This window comes from Stylophora pistillata, chromosome 4, assembly GCF_964205215.1.
Source record: "Stylophora pistillata chromosome 4, jaStyPist1.2, whole genome shotgun sequence".
In the NCBI taxonomy this organism is placed as follows: domain Eukaryota; kingdom Metazoa; phylum Cnidaria; class Anthozoa; order Scleractinia; family Pocilloporidae; genus Stylophora; species Stylophora pistillata.
The window spans coordinates 20,549,226-20,575,799 of record NC_142522.1 but is presented as its reverse complement, the minus strand read 5'-3'; the positions used below and the strand labels follow the sequence as shown (position 1 = coordinate 20,575,799).

Here is a 26,574-nt window from a genome sequence, read left to right as displayed (position 1 = left end):
AACACAATCAAATCTATATTTTTCAAAGTACACACGAAAACTAGGATTTCTTTTTATTTCTAGAGATGGCCCATTACATTGAGGTTTAAATACAATGAACTGAGTTGTCCAGGCTGTAAATTTTGAATATCATTATTACCTAAATAAAGATGAAATTCTATGGGCCACGCTTGGACTAAAATGGGTCTTTAACGCTGCATTACACCCGCACACTGCCGTTAGCTTCCACCTGCTATGTGTATTGGTCTGTTCTTGTTATTTTCCATTCAGTAACAACAGAATGCAGCAAGTTTTCCCCATTCAAGCAGTATCCAGCCTTGAAGCCCGATAAACAATCACTCATCTTAAGAATAAGGAATTTGAGTTATGGAACATATTTATGTACATTGGTTGCTTCGTATTTGGCCTTTAAGCTATTATAGATGTGAATTAAAGTTATTGAAATGCTAAAATTTTGTCATAGTGTCCCTTACAGGAATCCAAATAATGAACGTGCCCTTTTTATTTCAGCTGTCAATGTTATCAAACCCGTTGTGTAACCGCTTCCGTTGAAGTTAAATGTTGTCGCTTCCGAAGGAAGCTGCGAAATATTTTATGGTTTGATTAACGCCTCCGTGACTAGTTCATTTTAGAAAGAAAAATTGTAGCTAGCGTTTCAGTTCAGGATAAGACCTCGTGTAATCAAGATCGTTTCTAAATAGAAGACAAGTTAGACCATAATCCTCAATAATATGTCAACCCGTAGTTGTGATTCAAAGCGAAACCTATCGCTAGTTTTTTACTTTTCTTGGTTCCTTTAATTGCCACGTGCTCGTTGTCCAAACTGATATTATTCGTAAAGCTATGATCGCATAATACTTAAGTAGTTTCTTCACGTAATGATTTCAGTTGACCGCTTCGATATAAGAACGCCTCAAAGAATAGGAAAGGAATAGAGAAAGAAAAGATCCTATATTGGTTTGGTGTTAATCGTATGCGCGTGTATCAACCCGGGAATCGAGTACAAATTCTAACTTGAAAGGAATCATTTGCACGTTGGTCTCGCTTGATCGAGTCTCTAGAGGTTATGACAAGGCTAGTCGCAAATGTAACCGAAAGAGGTCCATTATGAAATACATATGCATCGCTCTTTCGCATGTCACTTCTCAAAATCAATTTCATCTTGAAATTATTATATTTTAATGCTGAAGATTTAACGAAAAGAAAATGGCCTTTCAATCGCAAGCGCTTTGACACTAATTATCCATAAATAAAGGATACTGTTTTATTATTTTATTGCTCTATATAGTCCAAGTTCTTCATCCTTCATCTTTATAAAAGAGAGAACAATAATCCTTCATATTAAATTTTACACGAATTTTGTCTCGAACCTTTTTGTTGATTTCATCTAAAGAAGGCATTCACTTCATTACAGAACGAGACAAAAGGGTGAAATACGAGTTAGTATTTGTAAGACATATTCTTTAGTGGCAACTTTGATTCTGAAAGCGAACCCATATCTATTTTTTTCTCAAGATGAACAGTTGTTGTAAGTCAAAGACTTGTCGATCTTTCATTACTACGTCTTGACCAAAGGCTTGATTTCGTGAAGGAGTTTTTGCAGATCATCTTATTAAGTTCGCTCTTCATGTCTCTCTTAAACAACGCATAAGCTATAGGATTCGCAGCCGAATTAACTATGATGAGAAGACGAACTGCGTTGTATATGTCATCACGAGGAGCACACAATGATGTAAAATGACAAAACGAGCTGTAAACCTCCACAGCATAGCAAAGAAGAAAAATAGCCACAACTGATCCGATCACTGTAGTCGAAGCTTTTTGTCGAAGAGTCAACTGAGAAAGGTTTGCGTCTCTTCGGCGATGCCTCTTCGAGATGATGATAACCTGCATGGTAGCGAGCAACAGCAAGGTGCACGGAATAAATTCGAAGATCGTGGTCCAGACTACTGCACTGATCTTAAAGTTTATGCTAAACAATTTCAGGCTGACACAAATGGCAGGAATAAAGTATACTATCATCGGAATCATCCATGCAATTGTCGTCAGTATTTTCGCGCGCGTAGTTGTCATGAGTGTTAAGTAACGTAAAGGTCTGACAATGGCGATGTACCGGTCGATAGCCATGGCGCACAGATTAGACACAGAAGAGTAGATCATGAACACTGCTATGTCATCTCGAATCATCACATTGCACTTTGAGTCGAGCAAAAATTTGCATATTACCTGCCCTGGGTAATAACATGTCCCAACACAGAAGTCAGCTATGGCAAGTGACAGAAGGAATCTGTTTTGTACGGTGCGCAGTCTTCGACGTGTACGAATCAAGTAAATGACGAGGCCATTTCCAATGATAGCTAATATTGAGGGCAGCCATGCCGTCAACCAGTACCAATTACTCATATTGGAACAGCTATACCTTAAAAAAACTGAAAGCAGAAATACAGTTAATTATTTGGATTCCCTTATTTTCCTGTGAAAATACTCTTAATAAGCTTTCAAACTCGGTTGAGCCGCAATCGTAGGTCAGCATCACGTTTGCATCTCTTATATACAGACAAAAATTAGCATTAGATCGTTAGGGTTTTGTAAAGTGCAATCCAAGTCGATTTTTTTCCATCCTTATCTGGTTTGGTTCCTTTTTTCTATTCATCTTTATCTTTTTCGAATTTAATTTTACTAATCCTTTCCATCACATAAATGTCCTATGGTTTTCGCTTACTGTTCGCCATTTCAAATGAAACGAAAAAAAAATTTTTGAAATATCTCAAACTGCCCACCTGTTTGGCAGAAAAGATGAATCACTCTAAGATTTTCAAGCTTTTTCGCCCAGTTCTTACTTCACTGGAGTTAAATTTGCGGATTAGCATGACTTATTAGTCACTAATTCGACCTGGAATAAAAGAGAGTATATTGTGGCAAACAATATATCATCCGTTATCAAAGCACGACAAGATACCGGAGTAGAGCTCCTTAGTATTTCCGCTGCTTCCGACAGACAAAAAACGTATTTCATTCCTTTCAGACAATTAAGTATTTTCTTCTGATTTATACTGGACCTGAATAGAGAGGAGACAATGATGTTTTGAACACTATTGTAAACATTGCCAATTTTAATCAAGTTTGCCTTTTTGTTCATTCACAGTTCTTTCAAAAGGTGAAATATTGCACGCATATTTCTTATGCTGCTTTCTATTAAAAAAATTTTTAGTAGCTTTGCTGTTTTTGACAGTTTTCTGACGTGTTTTTAAGGGCTATGGGTAATTAAAGCTCATGAGCTTGCAACTGTGGCAGTAAGAAATCTTGGTATCTTGATCTTAGTTGTGACTTACATATCATACTGAAGACGAGCCGATAATGTCAAGCGAGCGTTTTTTTTTTTGCATTACAAAACTATTTCCTTTCTCTCTCTATGTTTACGTGCAAGGTCACTCTATCGAGGTTAAACCTGCTATGAATTCAAACCTACTCACTGCTTGTTATCTTTAAGGAAATTAACTTTTGATTGGAATTAATGATGCGCCGTTGTAGCTAAGAAACTGCAGCACCTTGTGGTAAGAAATGACTCCTCAAAAGATCAGCTAAATCTGTCAATATAGATTTAATAAATTCACCTTTGTAACTTGCAATTTTGAACTGAAAATCGTTCTATATCTATATTACATGATGCAAACCGGATAGTGGTCGTCCAAAAGAGGTGAAAAACGATACAATAGGTCATTGCGCTCATTTGTTTTTCAAGCGATCTCTGGGCAACCTTTCAGTCACCAACTAAGATTGATGTTCATTTTCCTCCTGGTTAAATTTTCAGGAAAAAAAGTGTTATTTCATCAACTTTATATTGTAGGAGATAAATGCAACTATAAAATCTCTCGAGACGCTTTTCCAAACGATCCTTTACCTCTTGTTTAAGAATTCCATGAAATGGAACAGGAAAAACTGAATGTCTTTTTTTCAGCTCTGTTGAAATGAACACTACGTACTTTAGCATGTCAAGAAACGAATGAACCCTGCTAGTGATAGGCCAAACTGTTATTGGGATTGAAAACTTTGAAGTTTCGCCTTTTTAAATAACATGATATTAAAACTAGTTTATAAATAATTTTAAAATTTACAAAATCGACAAAATATATTTATAACTAGGTCTATTGTACATTATTTATACCTGTATTTAAAGCAAACATAGCATTAAAAAACCACACAATAAAGTTCTTCATTTCACGATTCCTTTGCTCCATTCGGAAAAAGAGAATTCCCGATGTACCTCTTTAAGCGGACTTGTGAGGAAACCAGTCGTGAACAAGCCGCAGAGAAATCGTTTTCTCACTATATTTGAAACTTTCCCATTGTTATTCCAAATGCTTACCGACACTTTACTACCAATCATTTAAGTCACGTCCGGGTGCCGAGAAAGCATTAACACCTTCTGTCGCCCTCTAAAGAACTGAACTAAATTGAATCAACATCTATCAAATCGTAATGACCAATTAGATTGTATATAGTTTTGTTTATAATTGGAATTACGTCGCTCATATATAAAAGGTGTATTGCATCACAAACATAATTTTTGATCTATGTCATTATTCGAATTTTTCATCGATTTAAACTCCGCTCCAAGATCGGAGATCCTAAAAAAACAAAACACAAATTTCTATAGACATCAAAACAGCACTAACAGAGAGGCTAACTAGGAAAGATTTGGATAATCTTCCCTTTAGTGGTTCCTTCAGATGGCATTTAGTCAGACAGTTTTTAATAAAATGATAGATAGCTGTCAATCGACTAATGTCAGTAACTGCCCCACAAAAAGAAATTAGGCAAGTATTAATTATGAGAATCAATCATATGAAGCTGTCATCTTTTCCAAAAATTAAAAAAAACATGATTTCGTTGTTAATATTCAACACTGAGAAACCGTTGCTACTTATTCAGCCATGAAATCCTCGCTTCTCCAAGCCCATCCAAGTCTGTTTTATTGTGTATCGTATATGAATGACAGAAAGGCTTACCATTTCCATTTATCTAGATATCAAACTAAAAGATGTTTCTAAATCGCTAATAACGGTCAGATCCCTTGCACGATCGTGGTTCTGCGTTACTGGATGCCCGGTAAGCGACTACTCACAATTGAAAGTGGTTGTGGTTTTTGCTGCAGTTCAATGCTCCGGATGTGGCCTTGGTTGGCAACAGATGTTATACCGTCGCCGAATGGTGGAAGGTAATTGCTGATATTCGCCAGTGCCTCCACAAGTTTGTTTAGAACACAACAAGAGCACTTCTCTAGGAAAATGATTTGATAATTATTATAGCTAAACTGTTCAAAGCTCAAAGAGCAAATTGCCTCAGGCAGTACTGCATTGAAAGAGCTAATAATTGAATAAAACAATACAACACCAGCAAACAACATTCTACGGAGCCTGTCGAATGCGTTTGAGGGTCATTATATTTCACTATCTAGTTATTCCTTCCAGAATGTCTCGTAGCCTGTCCGTCATGTATCTTTATCGCGTGTTTAGAAAAAAACGGAAAAAAATATTTATATCTATACTGGTGATCGTCCTTTACGACGATGGTCAGGATAATTTATGCATATGCTAGAATTTTCAAATGACAATATTGGAGGAGGAAACGTCAATCATGACGTCAATTAAAACCTAGCGGGATGCACAAGCAGTGAATGACATTAAAATTCAATACCGAAAATTGTGTAGAGATTAGGAACTATTGACTGGATGCCCTCAAATGGCAACAAAATAAAGGTTTCAAGATGACAAAAAACATGTTCATTTTATGTATATATTAACCCCACCCCCTCCCCCACCGGAAAAAAAAAATAAAAGGAGACAGAGAGTTCATGAAAACGACTGAAACCTAGAGCTGAGTGATAAAAATTTGTACAAACTTGTGACTAATCCATATTTATTCAAACGTTCTGCCCGCTGTTCGGGATGGTACAATTTTATGCTAAGCTCACACTGACTCAGAGCCCAAATGAATTACAAAATGAACCTATTTTGATCTGTGGTCGATAACTAAATGACAAAGTATTCATATGCAGGTGAACTGCAATGGGACCTGAGAAATACAGGGATAAAAGAGGCTTCGACGGTTTTTGATCCTGTGCCTTCCATATGCTGTTTGGGTGCTGCTTCAAATGAGGTACGAGACTGTATGTTTGAGGTTAATGACGAGTAAACGAACAAACAGCAACGAAAGTGCTTTTGGAGCGCGAGAAAAATACTTACCAGTTTCATTTGATCAATTTATAACGAAGAACTTTGATTCCCTTAGAAAATCGCGATGACGGTCACAAATGTATTTAAGTTTTGATACCTTTGTTGTTTCATTCAGAAAATTCATCGAAGAATGAATAATAAGTTATGACCACAATCTTTTCCACGCATAAATTGGCATGGGCGACAAAGTTTTCACGCCAACGAGGGAAAAAGTATTTCGATGGTGAGGATGTTGTTGCGGTTATTTATGGAGTACTTCACTGCAATAACATAACACAAGTTTGTTTTTAGTTAGTGAATCGTCTTTTAGATGGTTTTCATGGAAAATCCACCGAAAAGAAAATTATAATGATAACAACAATAATTGAAATCTAAACGCCACTGTAGTAATGATTTGTGCTCGTGTTAATTTTGAACTTCTTTTCACACACGTAACTATTTCTGCTTGCTGACTGGCGAGGAGCCTGTTGATTAATCCTAAATACTAGGGAAATTTAAAATTTACTGCGAAGAGTTGAAATTCAGAAGAGAAACCCGATCGATCAAGGATGATTGCTAAGAAGCTGTGAAACCGCACCATCGCCAAGATTCGACAAGTGTAAAAACAATTACATTTGAAGAAGGTTATGCAAGTAAATGTAAGAAAAAAGAAAATTGTGAAAGGAGCAGCATTCAAGAAGGTTAAAAACGATGTTATGCCTAAAGAGGATGAAAAAGGCACGGTTCATCCACGCGATCACACCGACGACATCCGACTATCAGATTTTATCTTCAAATTTTAAAATGACATAATTGTTAAGTGCTCAACCTTCCGTCTTCCTTCTAGATACGTGAGGCGGAAAAAAGATGGAGACGAAAAATTTCCACCAAGCTTGAAGCATGCAATGGTTATTCTTAAAACTCTTTTTGCATACATCCCTTCGTATCTATTTTGCTTATCATGACAATGCACTGTAGGAAATATAATTTACCTGTTGGGAGCGCAGCTGGTGAATTTGGCTTCCTTCTCCATATTTAATATCTTTGACGAAAAGAACTTTTCAACGTCCTGTTCTTGTCTTGCACGTCCTTGAAAGGAAGTTTCCTTTGAACAATTTAGCGAACTTTTAATTATGAGTGCTGTCTGATATTATGGTCATTTCAATTGTTACAAAATCATATCCGTATAATGGATAACAGTGTTATGTCTAGCTTTTGGAAAATATTGGAAAATATGCAGATAGGTATCAGTGACCACAATTGCTCGAGCCAGTTACTAAAAGAAGTCTAACTTAGGCTGTGGTCTCAGACAATTACTAAACCTTGAAAATTTCTTAAAGTAGATTATCCGAAATAAATCATTTTATTCCGGTGGTTGTGTAAGCCCTCTTGTTATTGTTCAGAAAAATGAGGTTCAATTGAAACGGCGTGTGGCTGAAATTAGGCTTGATTTCGAACGTGATTTTCCTACGCAACAATTGAACTTAAGTTTAATACCGGCCTCTCATGGATGAAAATTGCAAGTGATATTCCATATTCATTTTAAATTCCCTTTGCTGAGATGATAGCTTGCTTGAAGTGAATTAACTGGCGAACCTAACCTGAGATGATGTCGAGCACCTCTTAAAGAACAGCAACAGAAAAACTGGAATCGCGCTCGCCACAAGCAATCAAAGCTCCTCAAAGCGAATCTATTTCGTAGAAAAAAAATTAAAAATCAACAAAGCTTATTATAACAGTTGGGGTTACTTGTTAAAGGTTGGTGAATTGCCAAACACCTGTGACATTAAGCAAACGTATTAAGTGACTTCAACTAAAGGAAAGTAAATTGAGCGCTAAGCCGGTTTATAACGCTTAAATGAGGTCTTAACCGTAATTCCGTAGCAGGCAGCTAGTTGCAGATAGCTGATTCAAGGGACACTTGGCAGTCAAATTATCCACACACGGGAAGGAAAATAGACCTTGGATACCTATCTACTTTTCCATGAATTTTTCCAAAAATAAGCGATTTAGCTAAAAACATTTACGGGCGCGAAGTACAACAGAAATTAACTTTAGTTTCGGTTCTAAACAGTATATTACAGTTTACTTTAAAATACAGAGGTCATATCTATGGAATAGCGACAAGAAGGAATTCTATCCAATCAGTATTCGTACATTATGCTATGTTTGTTAAGCTTAGTCTAATTTGATTTTCATCCCTTGTTCTAATATTAATTTTAAGAATATTGTATACCTCCAAGTGAAATGATAAAGGAGTTCGAAGCTAATTCTGGTGAACTAAACTGAAAGGCGCTTTTGGATGAAAATTTCTGCAATTGATATTTTGTCATCATTGTCCAATAATTCCATCAACTCTATCATCAAAAATTTTCAGTTTTGGTCATTTTACTTTACCTGTATTCCGATAAGATGGCGCTCAAGAAGTCATTTAATTAGTACAAAATCTATAGTAGAGGGAAAAGATAAAACATTCCCCCTTCCAATAATCTGATTGGCACATTTTAACGCTAATTTTTCTTGACAATTTAAATTCTAGCTTTGAATTCTCCGATTTAAATGTTAATTTTTTTTACGTTGATTTCCAAAGGGCTGTAAGCCCAGCTGTCGATAGTGATCGCAGGACGTCAGCGACGCCATGAAAACAAATTTACCAAACGTCAAAATAAAGAATCTGCATGTACGCAAGAGAATATAAACTGTTATTTTGTCTTGTTGTAAGTCAGTACTGTCGAGGAAACTCTTTTCGCTTACCTCGACTTGAAGCTTAGATTGGTCGAAGGGCAAAAATGGATGAAAGAAGAACTCCCATGGAGGCGAAGCAACAGAAAGTTCAAGTGTACGCGAGAGCTTTTAAATTCACTAAGATACACTAGTGGACTAATATTAATTATCTTTACCAAGAATATTCGATTTTTATCGCCTATGTGCTGAGTGATATCGACCCGATAAAAACTTGAATTCGTATCTTTGGGAGGTAAGGTGTCCTCAAATTCAACTAACTTCATTTGCATTATCTGAAAAGGGTTCTTCGTACGACTCACGGTTAAAATTTCTAATTTGTGAAGGCTTCTGAATATCAGGATGAAACAATTTAATTTTTAAATTTTGCATAAATACACAGATTTATCCTACACCAATGTAATTTTTCTTCGCATTCGAAGGAAAAATGCACGAAATTATGATTTTATCAATACTATGTCAATGATGTAGTCATAACTATTTTGTGGTTCTAATTTCCTTTTCAACTGGACATCCTCAGACAATTTTAAATTTGTTTTTCACGTCCTAGTGTGTATTATCATAATCCTAGGGAAAGGAAAATGAATGAAATCGATTTGGATTGAAAAATCTCCGCAAAAAGGAAAAAATTAACCTCAACAGTTATACTACATCAGTGAAAAAAGTATGACGTGCTGGCGTCGTAAACGTTTCCATTAGTTCCCGATATCGTAATCGTAAAAGTTTAATCGTATTCCTTTTATTATTGAGGGAGCTATGACTTATATCTCTTTTTATGTATTTTCGCTTTCTCGGCTACCGACTATCTGGTAATGTACTTGACAATCATTTACCTTATGACCCTGGCGTAAGAGGCTGAAACGAGAACACCGATATTGTGGTACACCCTCGTTTGAGCACTTCTTTGATGTTTTTCCAGAAACAGTTGTCTGCGCCTATGGATAGATTCATATCTTTGTTCAACTATGCAGTCATGATCTCATTTATTCCATAAAGTGCTGAAATCATTTTTTCTCCTTTCCCAAAAAGAATAGAAACGCCGAAGAAATGGAGGGAAATAAAAAAAGAAGCCAAAAATATGGGAAGCTGATTACAGTTTAACGTTCCGCCTTTCTTTACTGCCGCAGAGTTGGTTAATAATTTTCAACTAACAAAATCGCGATAACTCTCAAAATTATTCCTTGATGAAAAGGAGAGGAATTGTATTTCTCTCGCTAGTAGTATTTATTCAATGTAATACAAAGCTCTTAAAGAGAGAAGCAAGTATTTGGTTGCAACACATCAAAATGAGACGTCTAGAATCGTTCGGTGAAGAAAAACAGAAACGCGAATTCAATTAGTGGAAAAAACTGATGCCAACAAAATTTATATTTTTTGTAATCAAAGCTGTTGTAATGTCAACAACTTGTCACATAGGGAAAACACGAAACAAATGCAAGTGCCAGGTTATGTGTTTCTGGTACAAAAGGTTAATTAAGCGAAAGAAGACAAAAACAAAACATACAGCTGAGAAACAAAAACAAAAAATGCGTCAAGGAATAAAGGGCGACATGGAGTAGACATAGGTCAGAATCCATTCAGTCTGTTCCAGGTTCCAGGGCTGTGGGTGAGCCACGCTTAGTAGTCGTTGGCGGCAACTCCGATAGCTAAGAAACCGTGATAACCATAAACTGTGATTTTTATCTCTGCCATTAGACAGTATTTTTATACTTATGCGATTGACCGCTCTTTGAAATTCTAATAGTAACCTGACCTTTCAAAAGCGCATTAAAAAGTGTCTATCTTTCGACGATCTGTTTGACAAATTAGGATTTAAACAAATGAGACTGCAGATGATTCACACATGATAGAGTTTTTTCGATAATCACGGCAGCAGATCATGTTTGTGAACTGGTTATTGTGGCCTTGCGAAAGTGGCCAGGTTACTGATATGTTTTCAAAATGGGGGGCATCCCTAGTCGTGAAAACATCCATATGAGCTATTTCATTCATCTGTGACAGTTAAGTTTGTTGAAGAAAATTTTCAAATGATTAGTATACTCCCAAAATTTACCAGAACTGAAGTAACTTTGTATGTAGTATTTGTTTCTTTTAAGGCGGAAAATGAAAATGCCATGTTTTTAGATCAGACTCTTGAAAAGATAGCGCTCATGACTTTGGGTGCACGTTATTAAATGAATCAAGTAAGACTTTTTTTTTCAAAATTATAGCCAAGCGTTTTGTTATTTCTCCCTATAAACAATGTTGACAATGCCAAGTTACACGTTAAGAGAAAAACCTTCGAGAAGTTGTATATACGACTACAGTATATGCACAAAACTGAAAGGTTTGACTACTGCATACTGCTATACTGGCCTTGCGTCCAGAGGACACCTTCTAAAAAAATATGAGCTCTTGGTGAAGCTAATGTTAGTTTTCGAGCGTATTACAATACGCAAGCAAACATGTACTCTCTAAAAAGTAACAAACAGGCTTTGAATTCTTAACACCGAAGCTATACAGAGGGAGTTTAGCAAACAATTGAAGCTACCATTAGCCTTTTAACGTTATAATCGTTTTAAGCGCAGCTTTCGTTTCCGTTCACGTCAGCCTCCGGTATGTAAGCAGAATTTTTGTATCCCGCTCTCTCTTCATTCTTGTTGTTTGACAAACGCGGTTGCGTCCTGCGGGACTTGACCAACAAAATAGCCAGAGCTACAACTGCGATCAGACAAAATCCTCCAGCGCCTGCCACACCACCGATCAGAGCTGTTTGTTTACTTTGACTTGGCTCTATAAAACAACAAACAAGAACGTGTGTCGCTTTCCTGGTGAGTAAAATCATTCAGGTCCTAACCTCTCAGCTGTGATCGTTTCAATCAGCGACGAGGGTCAAGGTCTCTCAGGGAATCAACTTCTGGATCTTGCTTTGCGATTGTTTTTCCTAACAGCCAATCAAATTCGAGAAATCCCAAATGAATAGGACAGATCCCTTTGGTTTTATTGCGCCAGCTAAGAGAATCGTGGCTGTGATACTGAGACAAGACAAAATCTATGAGACGTTATCTTCAGTTATCGCGGAAGGGTGACTAAGTGTCTCAAAAGTGTATTTGTTCGTGGTTTTTAGCGTGAGTACATGAATGTTAGACATTGGATCTAAATCTTCATCTTCGCTATGGATCATTACACTTAGATGGTGTCATTCTTCCCTCATAAAATACTAGTAGGTGGTGGTAAAAGACGCAGTCATACGAATGCATCCTTGAACTTTTTTAAACCCGATCGTATCTTAACAAACATATAAAACCCTGTATTAACGAGATATTATTTCTAAAACCTACCGTGATCGAGTAGTTTGCCATCTTTTGCCGCCTTGAACACTACAGGTCCACCTGTAAGAATGACTTTGTTTGTACTCTCTTCTTGCTCTACTCCATCTCGGGTCACTTCTCTCCTCTTTCTTTTGTTCCTAATACAGCCCTTGCTGCACCTGCAAAAGTGTTCGTTGGTTTTGAATTGCAAAAGATTAGCAAGTGAAAAAATTCAATTCAAACAAATCGAAAAAGCATTTCTGAATAGCCACATTTTTAAAGTTTTTATTATTTTTTTACTAGTGAGCCATCTTAAACTTGCCTAGCCTTTGCTTTTATTTCATCTCTATAAGTGTTTCAAGCCATCCATAAGAAAATACTAATAAACGGGATGGCTTGAATTGGTAATTGCACCGTGATCCTAAACGATAGGTCCAGGTGCTAGCTCTTGCAAGGCTATCTTGTTGTCAGTACTTACAAGGGCGAGCCACTTTTCTCTAACATTGCCTGATCGACCAAGGAGTACAAGTTGACAGTAGAGAAATGTCAGGCAGATTTGACGAAGAGTGTTGACGCAGGCTAATTCGATGGTGCTCCACGCAGGAAGGATAGCAATACTCCTGGTCGGAGGATGAGGTTGGATAAGCTCCAGCTGAATAGTCCACTTGGTTTGCACGCCAAATATATATGTATTTATTAAAAACTAGATCATTGGATAATGCGATTCAAGACTTTTTATTGGCTTAGCCATTATGGTATTTGAGCCAATATACCATAATCTACAAATATGGTAAGCGTGCGCGTCGGCTTAAAATCAAAAGGGAGCTAAAAAATCCGGTTTCTTCTCACAAAATAACAATTTCTTGGGGGCGTTTTTAATAAAACAATTATATCAGTAACGAGATTGAAACCTTATCATTCACCGAATTCGTCAATCACCTAAAAACAATTCCAGATGTGACATTTTATGGAAATATGTCACGGATTTGATATCAACCAAACAAGAAAAAGAAAAATCGGTTGTGATAGTTGGGCGATCACACTTAGAAGAATGCCTTAGCTTTCAAAAATCCAACTGGGGTAGTTCAGTCCAACCTCGCTTGTTTGCAGTGAAACTGAATAATCTGAAACCTACCTGGAACCCGGCGAATTACGGTGACAGGCCAGCAGCTCACAGTGGAAGTAAACAGTGTCGTAGTCGTTCCGAAATCTAAGCGCTCGGATTTTAAACTGTTGGTAGTATCGGGTTGGATTATAACTGTAGTCAAGCGTTGAATCTTCTGGGCATCTTTCATAAAGAATAAAAAAAAACAACAACAACAACAATGACAACAATAAGAAAATGAAATGAATAACATTGGTAATAGTAGAGCCTCGGTATGGACACACGAAGGCTGGAGATCGGTTCACCAACAAGACCATATAACGGCCTATGACCATAAAATGAATTTGCTGCTTTACTAGCGACACTTCCAACTGAAGAGTTCCAGTCTTGTTATTCACTAGTTTTACTATAAAGGTTGTCTTAACCGCAGCCTTTTTTATCCTTTGCTAAAATCTTATAAGGTTTTGCATTTTTTCAAAGCTTATTACCTGACAACTTGTTCTGCTTGATCATGGTATAATATGTGCTTACCCGTTTTGTAGAAAGGTGTATTGCGGCCACGAATAAAAGCTTACGTCTTTAGTTGCCTTACAGTTCTCAGCCATGATAACCAGGTCAGCTGTGGACGCCACACTGTACTGTAGATACACATACTCATTCAGAGCCACTGATAGAGGGTAGTCCTGCTCTGTGAAAGGCGTGGCAAAAGAAGAATTCTTATAGAAGTCCATCTTGAAAGAGAACGAACCATATCCCGCTAAATAGCGAAAATAAGAAAAAAAGACTGATTCAGCCACTTCCTTATTTTTATCGATATAAACAGGTGAAAAGGTACGTACGAGGAAATTTTCTTAGATATGAATTCGACCAGGTACTTTTTGGTTCATAAAGGGCATTCATGACAAATGTTGAAGGAAATTTCTTTTCACCTGCCTACATAGAAGGTTGAAGCTAATCTTACCGCAAAATTTTCTTAAGAAGTCAAGACTCTCAAGTAAAGGTAGCATGGCTGAGTGGTTTACATGGTTTAAGGCGCTCAATTTGGAGTCTAGAAGTCTAAGGTTCGGTTGGATTGCTCTGAGACTTTTGAAAGTTATCCCCCCTATCTACACGGGTGGCCCTAGTAGCGTGGAGGTTATCGCTGCAGACTCGAGACGAAATGATCTGAGCTCGAGCCCCAGCTAGTTCGTTGCAAGACACGACTCTCACAGTGTCCTTCCCTACCACTTGGTTAGATGGGAAGAAAACGGACAGAGAACCCTGATAACTTTCTGGGGGTTAGCCTGCGATTAACTAGCATCTCGTAAAGAAATGAAACAATACTCATGGTCGCTTCATGCTGATGAGACCGAGCTAAAGTCCCCTCTAACTTAATAACCTCAGTGCTGCGGTGTTAATTATATAGAAACTTCAATAAACTTATCTATTTCATTTTAGTAAAGTTACTTTCATTCCCGAAGTAAATTCTCTGAGGTGTGAAGGCCAGGCTCATTAACTTCCTCCTGGAGTAGTGGCAGTAAAATGGCAGCTTTATTTCATGTGTGCGGGTAACCACACCATCGATAATCAGGGCGTCCGCCAGGACCTCATTCCAAAAGATTAAATAATCCTCGGTTTCGTTCCGCTGCGTCCCACAGTTATTTAAAGAGGTGCTGATTAAGAAGTGGGTGGAATTCTCGGTGGCTCTGCATGAGGCATAGCGCAAGCGTAGTTGATTGGCTGTAAAGTAATGGAATCTTTGCTTTTCCAGAGAAACCGTCATTATGTTCTCTCCACAAGAAACACTTGCAGTTTGGTCTAAAATGTGAGAGAAGGTTTTATAAACTTTACGATAATTTCAAAAATTTGTCATAGAGGTTTGCAGTTACTTCACTGACTGGTAACGGACAGAAAGAAATAAATACCTTTACACTTAAAAACTCGCAACGAATGTCTGACATGTTTATTTTTTTACAGCTGTGCTAAAAATTTGGCATCCAAGTTACTCTCCACATAAGACACTTTCCAAATTTGTAGTCCTACAAAATGAAGACCACCAGTGGCATATGAGCCCAACATGTGACTCAGCTCACTAACGGGCTCACCCTTCTTTAGCTGGTAACATTCGAACGCCGACTCGGTGGTCCGGTCTGCATTTGATTTTTACAGGGGACTAAGATTTAATGCTCTACTCTCGTGACAAATCTTGACTTCTTTGTTAATTACAAACATAAATTAAGAAATGTAAATTAGGAACCAAGGGACTTGGACCTCTAAATTGTGAAGATTCCTCGTTGCCTTCTCTTGAAGAAAGCCTGATCTATTTTCTCTTTATTTTTCTTAATCCATTTCTGGCCACATTAGCCATTACTTACCAACACAAGTTAAATTGTTTATCCCCATAGTTAATCCTTTGGGACATCCGCAGTAAAATGTTCCAGGGATGTTGAAGCAACTATGACTGCAGCCACCATTATTGATGGAACATTCGATGATATCTAAAAAAAACAGCTCGCTGCTTCACCTTTCAGTTTGATAGCAGGACAATAACCGATTTAGAGGAAAAATAGCCTTTATAACAAAGATTCATGCTGAAGAAAAGGACTGAAGATTTAGAGGTGTTTGCCTCTTTCCTTATTAGGTGCAACTTTTTGCAAAGATATCGTCTGTTTCAAGAACAGTCCCACTAATCCTCTTTTATGAGAGCGATGAGAGTAAGTGTTACATACGAAAGGACTGGTACGGAAGTTCTTGTTTTGTTTGTAAAGGGAGTACTATAAATACAAGTACCGGGGACTAAATTATGATTATAAGTCAGTAATTCTAATGTTTCTCACCTGTACAAGACTTTCCGTCCGACTGGAGTTGAAATCCCCTTTCACAAGAACAGCTGTAATTCCCGGGAGTGTTGTCACAGTCCTGATCACAACCGGCTGGTAACGTGAACTCCGGAAAAATATTTGACGGACCTGAAGAGTTCCAATGTACAGAACAAGAAAATTATGGTACATCGGTAACTGAAAACAAATTGTGAAAAAGCAGAAGATTCATGTAGAAAGTCAAAACATTTTCCAGTCCTTTACGACAGGTTGCCCTTCGTTATTGCTGTAAAAGTAACCTGAAGATACTGTCACTCACCTGTAGAACCAGTGTAGGCACATTCATCTATATCTAAAGGGCAAAAAAGGAAAATATATTGAATACCACATTCTGCAAGATACGTGTAAATGGACAGGATGGGTACATAGGTGCAATAGGCCAGTCACACTACGAGGGAAGGATGGGTTAATGCATGAACGACTGGATGACCGAAGTGTACGAATAGAGGAACGGACCCAAAGAGTGACGGACGGAATTCTTTTGGGGGAGATGAAAGCTCAGAATCCTCCAGAAGCTAGTTCCACAGTCCATGTAAATTGTCGTGGAATGTCAATGAATCCGGGGGCACTAACATAAAATCAAAACCCTAGAACTCCACAATGAAGATTTTATCTATAAATTGTTGAGTGTGCCTAGTTTCTATAAGGTTCTCTTTCTAATAAGTAAGAAATATAAAATTTGCGTACCAGCACAGCTATTGAAGTAGGGTGTACGAAGAGAATATCCAGAAGAACAAACACCATTTATGTAGAATCTCCAGTCACTTAAGGATGATATTCCGGGTGTGGGTGTGCCGCCAGAAGAACAGCCTTGTCCAACCACTATTCCTTTATCCATTGAGATTGCGTATAATCCATCCATGCTTAACACAGGATAAGGTATCGCAAATTGCAGAGTAGTTGAATTACTACCGACTGTGACATTTTTAGAGAGAGCGTCTACTTTGTAGAGTGTTTGTCCGCTGGGCAGCAAGACGAGTCTTATGTAAGCTGATGTTCGAGGTTTTTTTATCTGAAGGAAAAATGGCATTCTCGTGGTAAAATAGTTTTTTCTAGATATGATCAAACAGAATAAGGGGGTGAATCAATATATGTTATGCTGTGTCGTACATTTAGACGTTATCAGTTTTGAACAGCTTAAATTTAATATGGAATAGCAGGCGAAGGCTTCTATTTTTTGCATGAACGTATCCTACTTACCCTGCGGGGACACCCCAAAAAAGGTAAATAGATAATCATTACTTGAACTTTGCGAAAAACGCGGGAAAAGATCGACAAGATCTCTTTAATACCTCAAAAAGACAGAAGAAAAGCCAATGATGACGTAGTCAGTTTTTCTTCTCTCTAATGAATCATAAGTAAAAACCGATTTACATAAAAAAGCTAGGCTATTATTGTGAGTATGAACTGGCCAAGAGCTTAATACGTAATGCCAAATATTCTCAAAAGATGAGCGAAAGTATGGCCAAATGTGAACGAACTCACAAATCAGACAAGTTAAAGCAACAAATAGAAAACCGCCCCAAAAGGTTGATTTGAAAAACAGGCTGATCTCAAATGCTATTGATAACACTGCCACGATACTCTAAAAGTCAACCCACACCTTGAGGTTTAAATCGAATAGCAATTAGCACGAGGTTTACAAATGTGTTATCCTTACCAATCGGTCAAACTGAACGCTCCAGCTGGAATAGCCTGATCCATATCTGCTCACGGGTGTTAAGGGTCTACGAGTTGCTAAAATGACTCGCGGAGTACTGCCTGGAAAAATGGTCATTGATCATCAATTGCTGAACCTTTATTTGCGCATTGAAATATCAGTGAACATAGTCCTTTAGGTGGTAGTTCAATAACATTTTTGTATGATACTGCTACTCTGCCTATAAGCCGTCTCCTGCAGGAATGTCGCTCATATTTTGATTCTTTTCCCCATTGCCAGAAATTTGGGACAATATGGCGGAGGCGGTTCTCGTGTTACAAGAAAAATGGCGCTGAAACAGTATGAGAAAATGTGTGGGAAAAGATTGTTTCTTCAAAATAGCTGTATAAGAATGGGATATTCTTTCGCTGCGTACTTGGAAATGCAGCCTACATCGGTTAAAGCGTCAATCGCTACGAAAAAGAAATACTCAAATTCAAGCCTACCTTTTCCCAAGGTATACGAGCAAACTCATTCTGACTCCAATTTCCCATACAAACTCTTAAAATCTGCTTCGACTCGCCAATTTTTTAGTCGTGGGAACAACCTTGTGAAGATTCGCAACTGCGCAGTTCGATATGCATTCTGCAGAAGTTTGCTCAACTAAACCGCTTGTAAACGGTCGAATATATTGGCCCACAAATTTTCCTTGAGCCGGGAGACTCTTCGTATTTTCACAGAGCTTTAAAGCCCAATACGTCATTTTTAAATATCTCAATTTTAGGAAGGAAGAACACGAAAGATACAAGTCCTTGTAACTGCACAATTTGGCCGCCATTTTCCTTGTTTTGACGTCTCCTTTGGCTTTCTGGGATAATAAGATACCAGGCCTTTCTCTGGCGGAGTTTTACGAAAATAGAAAGTTAAGTGTTCACTTCGCTTCCACCGCCGCCATATCGAATTGTCTGTAATACGATATACCACTGACATTTCGTAACGGGCTAGAAATGTCTCCGATTTCTGGTGATGCCTTCCTACTCAATAGGATGCATGGCAATAGGATGCATGACAAACAGCAACAACTTTAAAGACCATTAGATTCCCAAAACTAAGCGTTGTAACGAAAGTTAACGCGAATGATACCCCAAACAGGAAGTCATTAATATGAAAACAATCTAAATGGAAAGTATATTGGAAGACATCTCGAGGTTCAAGTATTTTCAAACTTTCAGATACTACTCCAAGTACAGATGGCTATTTAAAGGAAACTTATTTCAGTGGTTTACAAGTCTGTCTTAAAGCTGCAATTCCGACTAGTACGTTTTCTATTCGATGAAAGTCAATGGGTAACTGAATTTACATACGTAGCAGATTTCTTAATAGGGCAGTTACTATTACTGCAACGCAACATAATTTCTGCATTAAGTCTGACTATAGTTTCGATTCTAAAGAAAAAGAGTATTTCATTTCCTTACTCATGCCAACGAGAATTGTCACACATCGCCAGTCACTTTCCAGTCTGTAAATATATACAGTTTATAAGTATAGCAAAAACAATCACATAGACAAATAAATAGATTACGAAATCATTACTTTGTTTTAAAGAGATATCAGAGAGCGAAGAATTTTACGTTTCAACGGTAAAGCCATACATCAGCCGCTACCTACCCTTTGCCACACACACAAACGCACGAACCTGAAAGATTATGTTCCCATAAGTCGTCGATTTGTCATAGACGAATAAATATCTGTCCGGAATAACTTAGGGTCATATCAATTGCGATCAGGTTTACAACTATGGTGCAAATCATTAACCAAAATAACTGAAAAACTGTCTCCAAAAACTTTGTGATAAGATCTACAAATGAAACGTTTAGATACTTCATGAAACGAGAATTCTTCAGTCGAATGACTTCTCTGGGAATGATGTACATAACACCTTTATTTCTTACCCAGCAGAGTCTACTGCCTTAAAGCAGAAAAGCTGCTGTCCTATTTGATGTTGACTAGGGTACCACGTGACATTCCTGTAGTAGATTTGTCCTTGATTACGTAATGAAGTAAGTTGCATTCCACTTGGAGATGCAGTGCTTATTTCCACAATTCTGAAATGATTGAATAGAATAACACTTGACATAGATGATAATGACCTCTAATACCGAGATTTTTCAAGCTTCTTATTAAGATTAATATCTTGTCACGTGACCAGTTTTACTCGAGTAGATATTTGTGCAAACCACGGAAGCGTAACTTGCTTCTCGTTTTCTCTTTTCTCTATAGAAATGCTTCTTCATTTTAATAAATTAAACGTAGCATAATAGGATTTTTTATGGTAGTTTACATTTAAAAATTTAAAAATTGGTCGTAATTCATGGGAGATTGTTACTTATGAGGATTTTCAAAGATAGGTATTTGTGCCCTGAAGTGGATATAAAATCGAAGAGAAAAAAATAATCGAAGCCTAGTGGTTATGTTTACGTACGATTTTGAGAAATCTGCCACTTGTACTTCGATTACTGCTCTATAAGAAGAGCCAATCGGGACATCGGAACATTCACCATCTTTTGGGGTCGTTGCTGTGAAGACAGGTTTTTCGTCACAATGACCAGCATGATTACCCACAACCATGACAAGAAACTGTAATGGTATACTGCTGAACGGTGTGACGCTGCCAAAGTTTGTTGTACCCGCTGGGAAGTCTTCTAGAGATAATGCTATCGCATAGATTCCACCAACTGCTGCTTGCGACCCATCGTATGTTAGAAGACAAGATGTCTACAAAAGAAACTTTAATTTTTAACTCGGAAAGCTGTGTAATTGCAGCCATCTGATAAGTTCCTTTCGAGTTAATATGAATGATGTGGGGTGGAATCAGCATAACGGTCTCTAGTTGATAAGTTTATCTATTACAATCTTTTTGAAAATATTGAAGGGCCGCAGCCAGTGTGGAACATAGTTGAAATTTAAAAACGATCTCTCGTTAAAATGATTAAAAACTACGAGCTTTCGACTGCCCGAACTGCAGTCTTCGACGGGTAAAATGAATGATAAGAGAGCGATGAGAGAATTTTAAATAAAGACATAGACCACTTTCACAAATGGCTGCCGGATTAATATTCCTTTGTTTAAATTTAATAATCTTTCAGCTAGAACCAGAAATACATTAGAAGTGTGGCATACCAGAGTGACACCTAACGCAGATAACAGTTCTTGCTCGTTACCTGGACAATACAACATTCTTTTTAACAAATATTCAAAATCATTTACATTCTCATTATTTCGCAGTTCATGTCTTAATTTAAAATTCTCTCATCGCTATCTTATCATTCACTTTACCCGTCGAGGACTGCAGTTCGGGCACTCGAAAGCTCGTAGTTTTTAATCATTTTAGCCATAGATCGTTTTTAAATTTCAACAATGTACTCTTTTTGTTTGATAATGTACAATGTAAACGTACTTTAGCCGCAGTTAAGGACTGTATCAACCGGCATGCGCAATTGGTACAGCTATGTTTATTTCTTACGAGCAAAAGTACATAACATCAAACATGTTAAAAAATGATTTATGTTCGACTAATTTTTCGTAATTTTTCCTTTGGAAACTCATTACTTCTTTTCTACCGTGTCCAGGAAAATTCGCTTCTGGAACACCGTTTCGGATAGTCTAAACCTCGAAGCGAAATTTTAGACACAAAATATCAGGAGCATTTTAATTAGATTTCAGTTCTACTTTCAATTACCTCATCCAATTCACCGTAAGGAAAACTTGTATTGACCTTGAAGGACTCTGAATAAGTCGCAAAGCGACATTTCACTGTATCTCCATCTGGGTCTTCAACTGGGATCCTAAATGACTGACGGCAACCTCCTGGAAATCGAACAATGGGTGGGCTTCTTGTTACAGGAGATGAGTTAATTTTGCCGTTGTCCCATCGTGGAGCGAGATTTATAGCAGTCTCTACTTTCCAACTTGAGGAACCAGCATAATGACTCAGAGAAATCCAACAGCAACCTGAATAACTTATAAAAAAAGAGAAATGGCATCCTTCCGGTGAACTTTTGCTCTTGTTTTGGTTTTGAATTTTGTTTATCCAACCGCAACTGGAGGTCTCAAAGTTAACTTGACTCTTGCTTCTCTTTGGTCTAAAAATTTCTATTTTACCAAATATTGTACATAATGTAAGCTACATTAATGATTTAAATTTAATTATTTTAAATCTCCCTTATACCGGTGGTTTAACGTACCTCACATGCCATTGCTTTTCGCTGTTGTGGAAAGTGTAAGTAAAGTTATTTTCGCCCACGGTCCAATCCTCAGAGACACTATAATCAGTGCAATAGAAGTAGGTGTTTGAAATGGCATGCGAAGACCCACATAGTGAATTATACGAATTATCACATTTTGTATTCCACGAGCCTCCGTAAGATATAAGTTGACTGCTGCTTATCATATTCTGGTCGCAGTTGAGATTAGAGCTGGATGACCGTCTCCACCCGATACGAAATGAAAAATGTACCTGAGAATAAACAGGCAAATGACATAAAGTTTGCCAGCTAATACTCATAGTAGGCTAACGATATAAGTCACCTCGCATAAAGTGGGAGGAAAACATAAATATGCATAGTTGCGTGGCATCATCGGCTATTCCTATTTTGCATAAAGTAAAGTGTGAATAGTCGATCTGCATGGAATGTGGTATGTTGGGGTAGTTTAAACACGAAGGCGCGCTATATAAGGAAGTCTTCTCTGGAAAAACCTAGGCTCATTTGTCACTCACCGTTGACGCGTGCGGGTCAATGCTAAATGCTGGTAGACGAACAAAAGGAGCTAATGAGATATCTATTGTTTACTTCCACCAGCATGGTGGCATGAGGTAACGTGCGAACCACCTACTTCGATCTCAAATTTACCGCCACAAATAAACACAGTTTCCATTGGAGAAAGGAAATACAAATCTCAAAAATTCTTGTATTGGGATGAAGACATAAAACAATTTTGAGGAATGCGCCCGCTATTCACTGCTTTGGGGTAGTTGTAGCTCAAGCTGACTTGACTCTAAGAGTTCTACATCACACGACGGTTGATTGGTAAATGGTCCAGTGGGACCTAAGGCTCCTTTTAAAGCGCGCCTTCGTGTTTAAGTTAATGATTGAATAACTACGTTTGGAAGTAATTTTTGTTCACGATCAGTTCTTTATGATAACATGACATTCCAAAATGACTCGAATCGACTCGAAATGTAGGAATCCCAAAGTCAAGATGAGAGATAGCCTTTAATTACAGGCAAGCTCAGTATAAGATATTATTTGTAACACTAAACCTAAATCTCTTGCTCCTTAGGCAAGAAGAAGTTGTTTTGTCCTCGCGTGGCTGATGCAAGTTGGGGAAATATTCCTATGCGAGATATGGTTAAGAATCGGGGGAACGGTTCAGGAATTGCTGCAGTGAGTTGTTTTTGAACTTTTAGTGCAATGATGCGAAGCTACTTTATATATGTGTATTTTGCACAATTACACATTGATAAAAGAGAAGGAAAATATTTGCTATATTTTTCTTGAATCTAGGAAAAAGGGCTTTTTTGGAAAAGGTATGTTCTCTCTCTGCCCAGTGCGATTGCGTGATGAATTTGAACAATTGATATACAGGCAATCTCTTTTCTTATGAGCTGAATCTATACAAATTTCTTATTAAAGCGATATCCTTTCCTAAAGATACGGATAATCTAACGCTTACAACGGAAAAAACTGCATAATTCATTTGTTAGAACTCTACTGTCTCTTTGAAACCTGAATTTAAGATAGTCCTTCATACTAAAATTATGCATGCTGACAGGAAGTCCAAAGTATGACTTTAACTATGGCGTTATTGCTGAAGCTAACAATTGATCTGCGCGAAACGTGCAGCATCATCTGAAATTTTTTTTTTTTTAGAAAAGCGACACACTGCATGGGTTAATTGGTGTGAAATGAATTGTATAGAGGCTGAAAATAATGATCGAGATGCCTTCTCTGAGAAATATTTCAGTTCAAGCGGGAAATATTTCAGTTCAATGCGAGAAGGTCAAAAGAAAACTATGGAAAGGCTTTCAAAGATGATTTGAAAAACAGGCAACACAAGGCGATCAAGATAAGTTACAGATGGCCGAACTGCCACCGGTGCACATCATCACCTTTTTGTTCGAAGATCAAGAACTTTCGCGGTGTTATTGAAACCGCAGAAGACACTCAGCTTCACCTGAATTTTAACTAAGGTGTCTCAAACTTAAGTTAGAAAAACATCATTTGTTCATAAGACAAATAGTAACCTTGTTTTTACCGTTTTTAGGTCTGATTATTTAAACACAGGTTGTGCTTACATGACATCGTTACCCGAATTTGACAAATCTTCTGATTATTTAAACACAGGTTGTGCTCACATGACATCGTGACCCGAATTTGACAAATCTTCTGATTATTTAAACACAGGTTGTGCTCATATGATATCGTGACCCGAATTTGACAAATCTTCAGCCTGCTGTGCCAATTAAGTTGCACTTGAGTAGGGAATTGACTGTGCTGATCAAATTTGCATTGTTTTCGTGTCAAATGGGTCTAGTGCACTTGTTGAATTGTCTTAAAAATTATACCTTGGGCCTACTGTTCGTTATCTTATTCCTAGACACACAAAAAATTTTTGATTATCGGTTAAAATTGAAAAAGTTCATCAAGATAACTTCAAAATACCACCAAAAGACAGAGGGAATCCAGCTATTGGGCTAATTTAGCATCCGTACAAATTTTAAAAATTTGCAATTCATAAGTTTTTGAAGGTATGATTTGCCGATTCTTTGACCTTTTCGCCTCGCTCCGTTAGAAGAAATCGGCATTAGTAAACGTAACGCCTTCATTTGGTAAGTAAAAGTGCACCCTGGAGTAGTTTTGAACTGTTATGAAAGAATTAATGAGCACTCTACCGTGTTGCTGTTGGAATCGTCTGGAGCCCACATTATGCTGCCGTGTCGAAAGTGCGATGCTTCTGTCAATGTACCTAAAGCTGAAAAAGCAAAAATCCATATTGCAAGAAGCCGCATCGCCATTTTTTTGCCCGCAGGTTTCGATTTAAACTGAAAATCGAAATGCGCGAGCGCTATGTGCTCGCCTTGTAGGGTTTAGACCAAAAGCCGTGCTCCTTTGAGATATGGCTCTTTTTATATCTTTCCAACACAAATGAAGAGCGTTGGTGGTCAACCAATTATCTGTCAACTTTTTTGACAATTCATGACATGATGGGTTTAACAAAAGTACAATTGTACTCGCCCGTGTTGCTTAGGATAGGTTTTGTTGCCACACAATAGCTTCAGATCATAAGGAAGATGACTGTGCGTTGTGGTCAATTATGACATGACTCTTGAAAATGTGTCAAATATCAGCCACCAAAGTTTTTCTTAAAATCACCCTATAGAGAAGAACTTATCCCACCGTTTTGCTACAATAGATATTCGTTGATTCGAGATTATGTACTATTAAATGACTGCATGTTGTTATATGTTTAACATTAACTGTAGCTATATCATATTGGGACCTTTACTAGAATGCTTCCTCATTCCACGTTTATGATCTCATACAACACCTGCGTAGTTGTGGAACGGTCTTCAGTTAGCTTCAGCTCACTCGGATGGGCTACCTGTGCTTCAACTTTAATTAAGCTAAATTTGGTCAAACAATCCCGGAATGGGGTCTCCTATAAGAGCCTTTCAGCAAATACCAGCTCTAAAGGAAGCAATGGTGTCTCAATGACTACATTGTGCGAAATTTTACGTTTTGATCTCAGAATTCAACGAAAAAATTATGTTGCCAGTTGCTTCGCAAAAGCTCTGTCCGTGACTGTTCATGCCATTAACTTGAATAAAATAGTAAAGGAAAAATATCTTTATTTTAGATGCGATTCTCGCAATCAAAGGAGTATGGAAATACTAGTTATTTTGTTCGTTGAAACTTGCCAGTGTTCCTCGAGTCTGTGTACAGCTAGATACTAGGCTCAGTTTTTCTCTCTGGGGGCTAAGCATATCAATCAGAGACGCTTTGTCTTTGTCGATTATCTACTTCTTAGTTGATTATCAAATTTTAGTCGTAGATCAGTTTAGAATTGAAGTTAGCATTTAACAGGATGTTTCGCACACCCGTTTCCCTAACTCAACGGTCATTCTCAATAACTGAAGCTTTCATATGCTCATTTGTATTTTCTCTACATCAAACGGAACTGGACGTCATCATCAGCGACGGTGCTCGGTATAAACTAAACCACATTATTGTGGTCGGCTATTAACCTGCGTTGTTTGTCTGAAAACCGCGCGTAGCCGTGATGTAACTTTTACATTATGTTCGGAAGAACGGGAAGGCTTTTAGCATGCATATGCTCCCCTCTGAGAGTAACTAAAGGTTTAGAAGGGTTGCAATTCGTCGTGTAATATCATGTGCCACAACATCGTGTAAAACAGCTATCCGCGTCAATGAGTTGAGATCATTATTCAACAATTAGTTTGTTAAAAGCATGAAAGTTAAATGTATCATCATGATCATTGGAGTGTTGAAGTTCCTTCACCTTGAGGAATCTTGTGTTTGACAAAGGAAACTATGAACAGTCCCATTTAACACTTCAAAAATACTTCAACTAAAAACCACGAAAATTGGCGTGATTGTTTGGTATCCAATCATGGTCATTTCAGCGCCTGAGGTATTCTAGTTGC

The 26,574-nt window shown here is 37.7% G+C and overlaps 3 protein-coding genes across 8 annotated transcripts; 1 reads left to right on the top strand and 2 right to left on the bottom strand.

The window, feature by feature from the left end:
- Window positions 1-16: 16 nt before the first annotated feature.
- On the bottom strand, window positions 17-7,654 carry LOC111327229 (octopamine receptor beta-2R). 4 transcript variants are annotated; one of them, XM_088757689.1, is made up of 3 exons: window positions 7,208-7,654; window positions 2,781-2,893; window positions 17-2,429 (listed from the first exon to the last, which is right to left on the bottom strand). In XM_088757689.1, the coding sequence occupies exon 3, from the start codon at window positions 2,401-2,403 to the stop codon at window positions 1,534-1,536; it is 870 nt and encodes a 289-aa protein (XP_088613815.1). In that variant the 5' UTR covers window positions 2,404-2,429; window positions 2,781-2,893; window positions 7,208-7,654; the 3' UTR covers window positions 17-1,533. The 4 variants fall into 4 exon arrangements, with proteins under 4 accessions (XP_088613815.1, XP_088613813.1, XP_022787095.2 ...); XM_088757687.1 differs by lacking the exon at window positions 2,781-2,893; XM_022931360.2 differs by lacking the exons at window positions 2,781-2,893; window positions 7,208-7,654 and adding an exon at window positions 5,126-5,261.
- On the top strand, window positions 4,907-23,629 carry LOC111327230 (uncharacterized). 2 transcript variants are annotated; one of them, XM_088757691.1, is made up of 3 exons: window positions 4,907-5,218; window positions 6,059-6,159; window positions 23,190-23,629. In XM_088757691.1, the coding sequence occupies exons 1-3, from the start codon at window positions 4,993-4,995 to the stop codon at window positions 23,295-23,297; spliced, it is 435 nt and encodes a 144-aa protein (XP_088613817.1). In that variant the 5' UTR covers window positions 4,907-4,992; the 3' UTR covers window positions 23,298-23,629. The 2 variants fall into 2 exon arrangements, with proteins under 2 accessions (XP_088613817.1, XP_088613818.1); XM_088757692.1 differs by lacking the exon at window positions 23,190-23,629 and adding an exon at window positions 7,063-7,584.
- Window positions 11,114-25,087, bottom strand: LOC111327228 (uncharacterized). Of its 2 annotated transcripts, XM_022931359.2 has the most exons (16): window positions 24,802-25,079; window positions 22,094-22,365; window positions 21,589-21,868; window positions 20,332-20,624; window positions 19,802-19,954; window positions 19,325-19,368; window positions 17,871-17,971; window positions 16,898-17,222; window positions 16,470-16,502; window positions 16,169-16,300; window positions 15,707-15,829; window positions 14,799-15,149; window positions 13,884-14,109; window positions 13,383-13,535; window positions 12,278-12,426; window positions 11,114-11,729 (listed from the first exon to the last, which is right to left on the bottom strand). In XM_022931359.2, the coding sequence occupies exons 1-16, from the start codon at window positions 24,922-24,924 to the stop codon at window positions 11,515-11,517; spliced, it is 2,973 nt and encodes a 990-aa protein (XP_022787094.2). In that variant the 5' UTR covers window positions 24,925-25,079; the 3' UTR covers window positions 11,114-11,514. The 2 variants fall into 2 exon arrangements, with proteins under 2 accessions (XP_022787094.2, XP_088613812.1); XM_088757686.1 differs by lacking the exons at window positions 11,114-11,729; window positions 12,278-12,426 and adding an exon at window positions 12,814-12,911 and having other exon boundaries at window positions 24,802-25,087.
- Window positions 25,088-26,574: the final 1,487 nt, after the last annotated feature.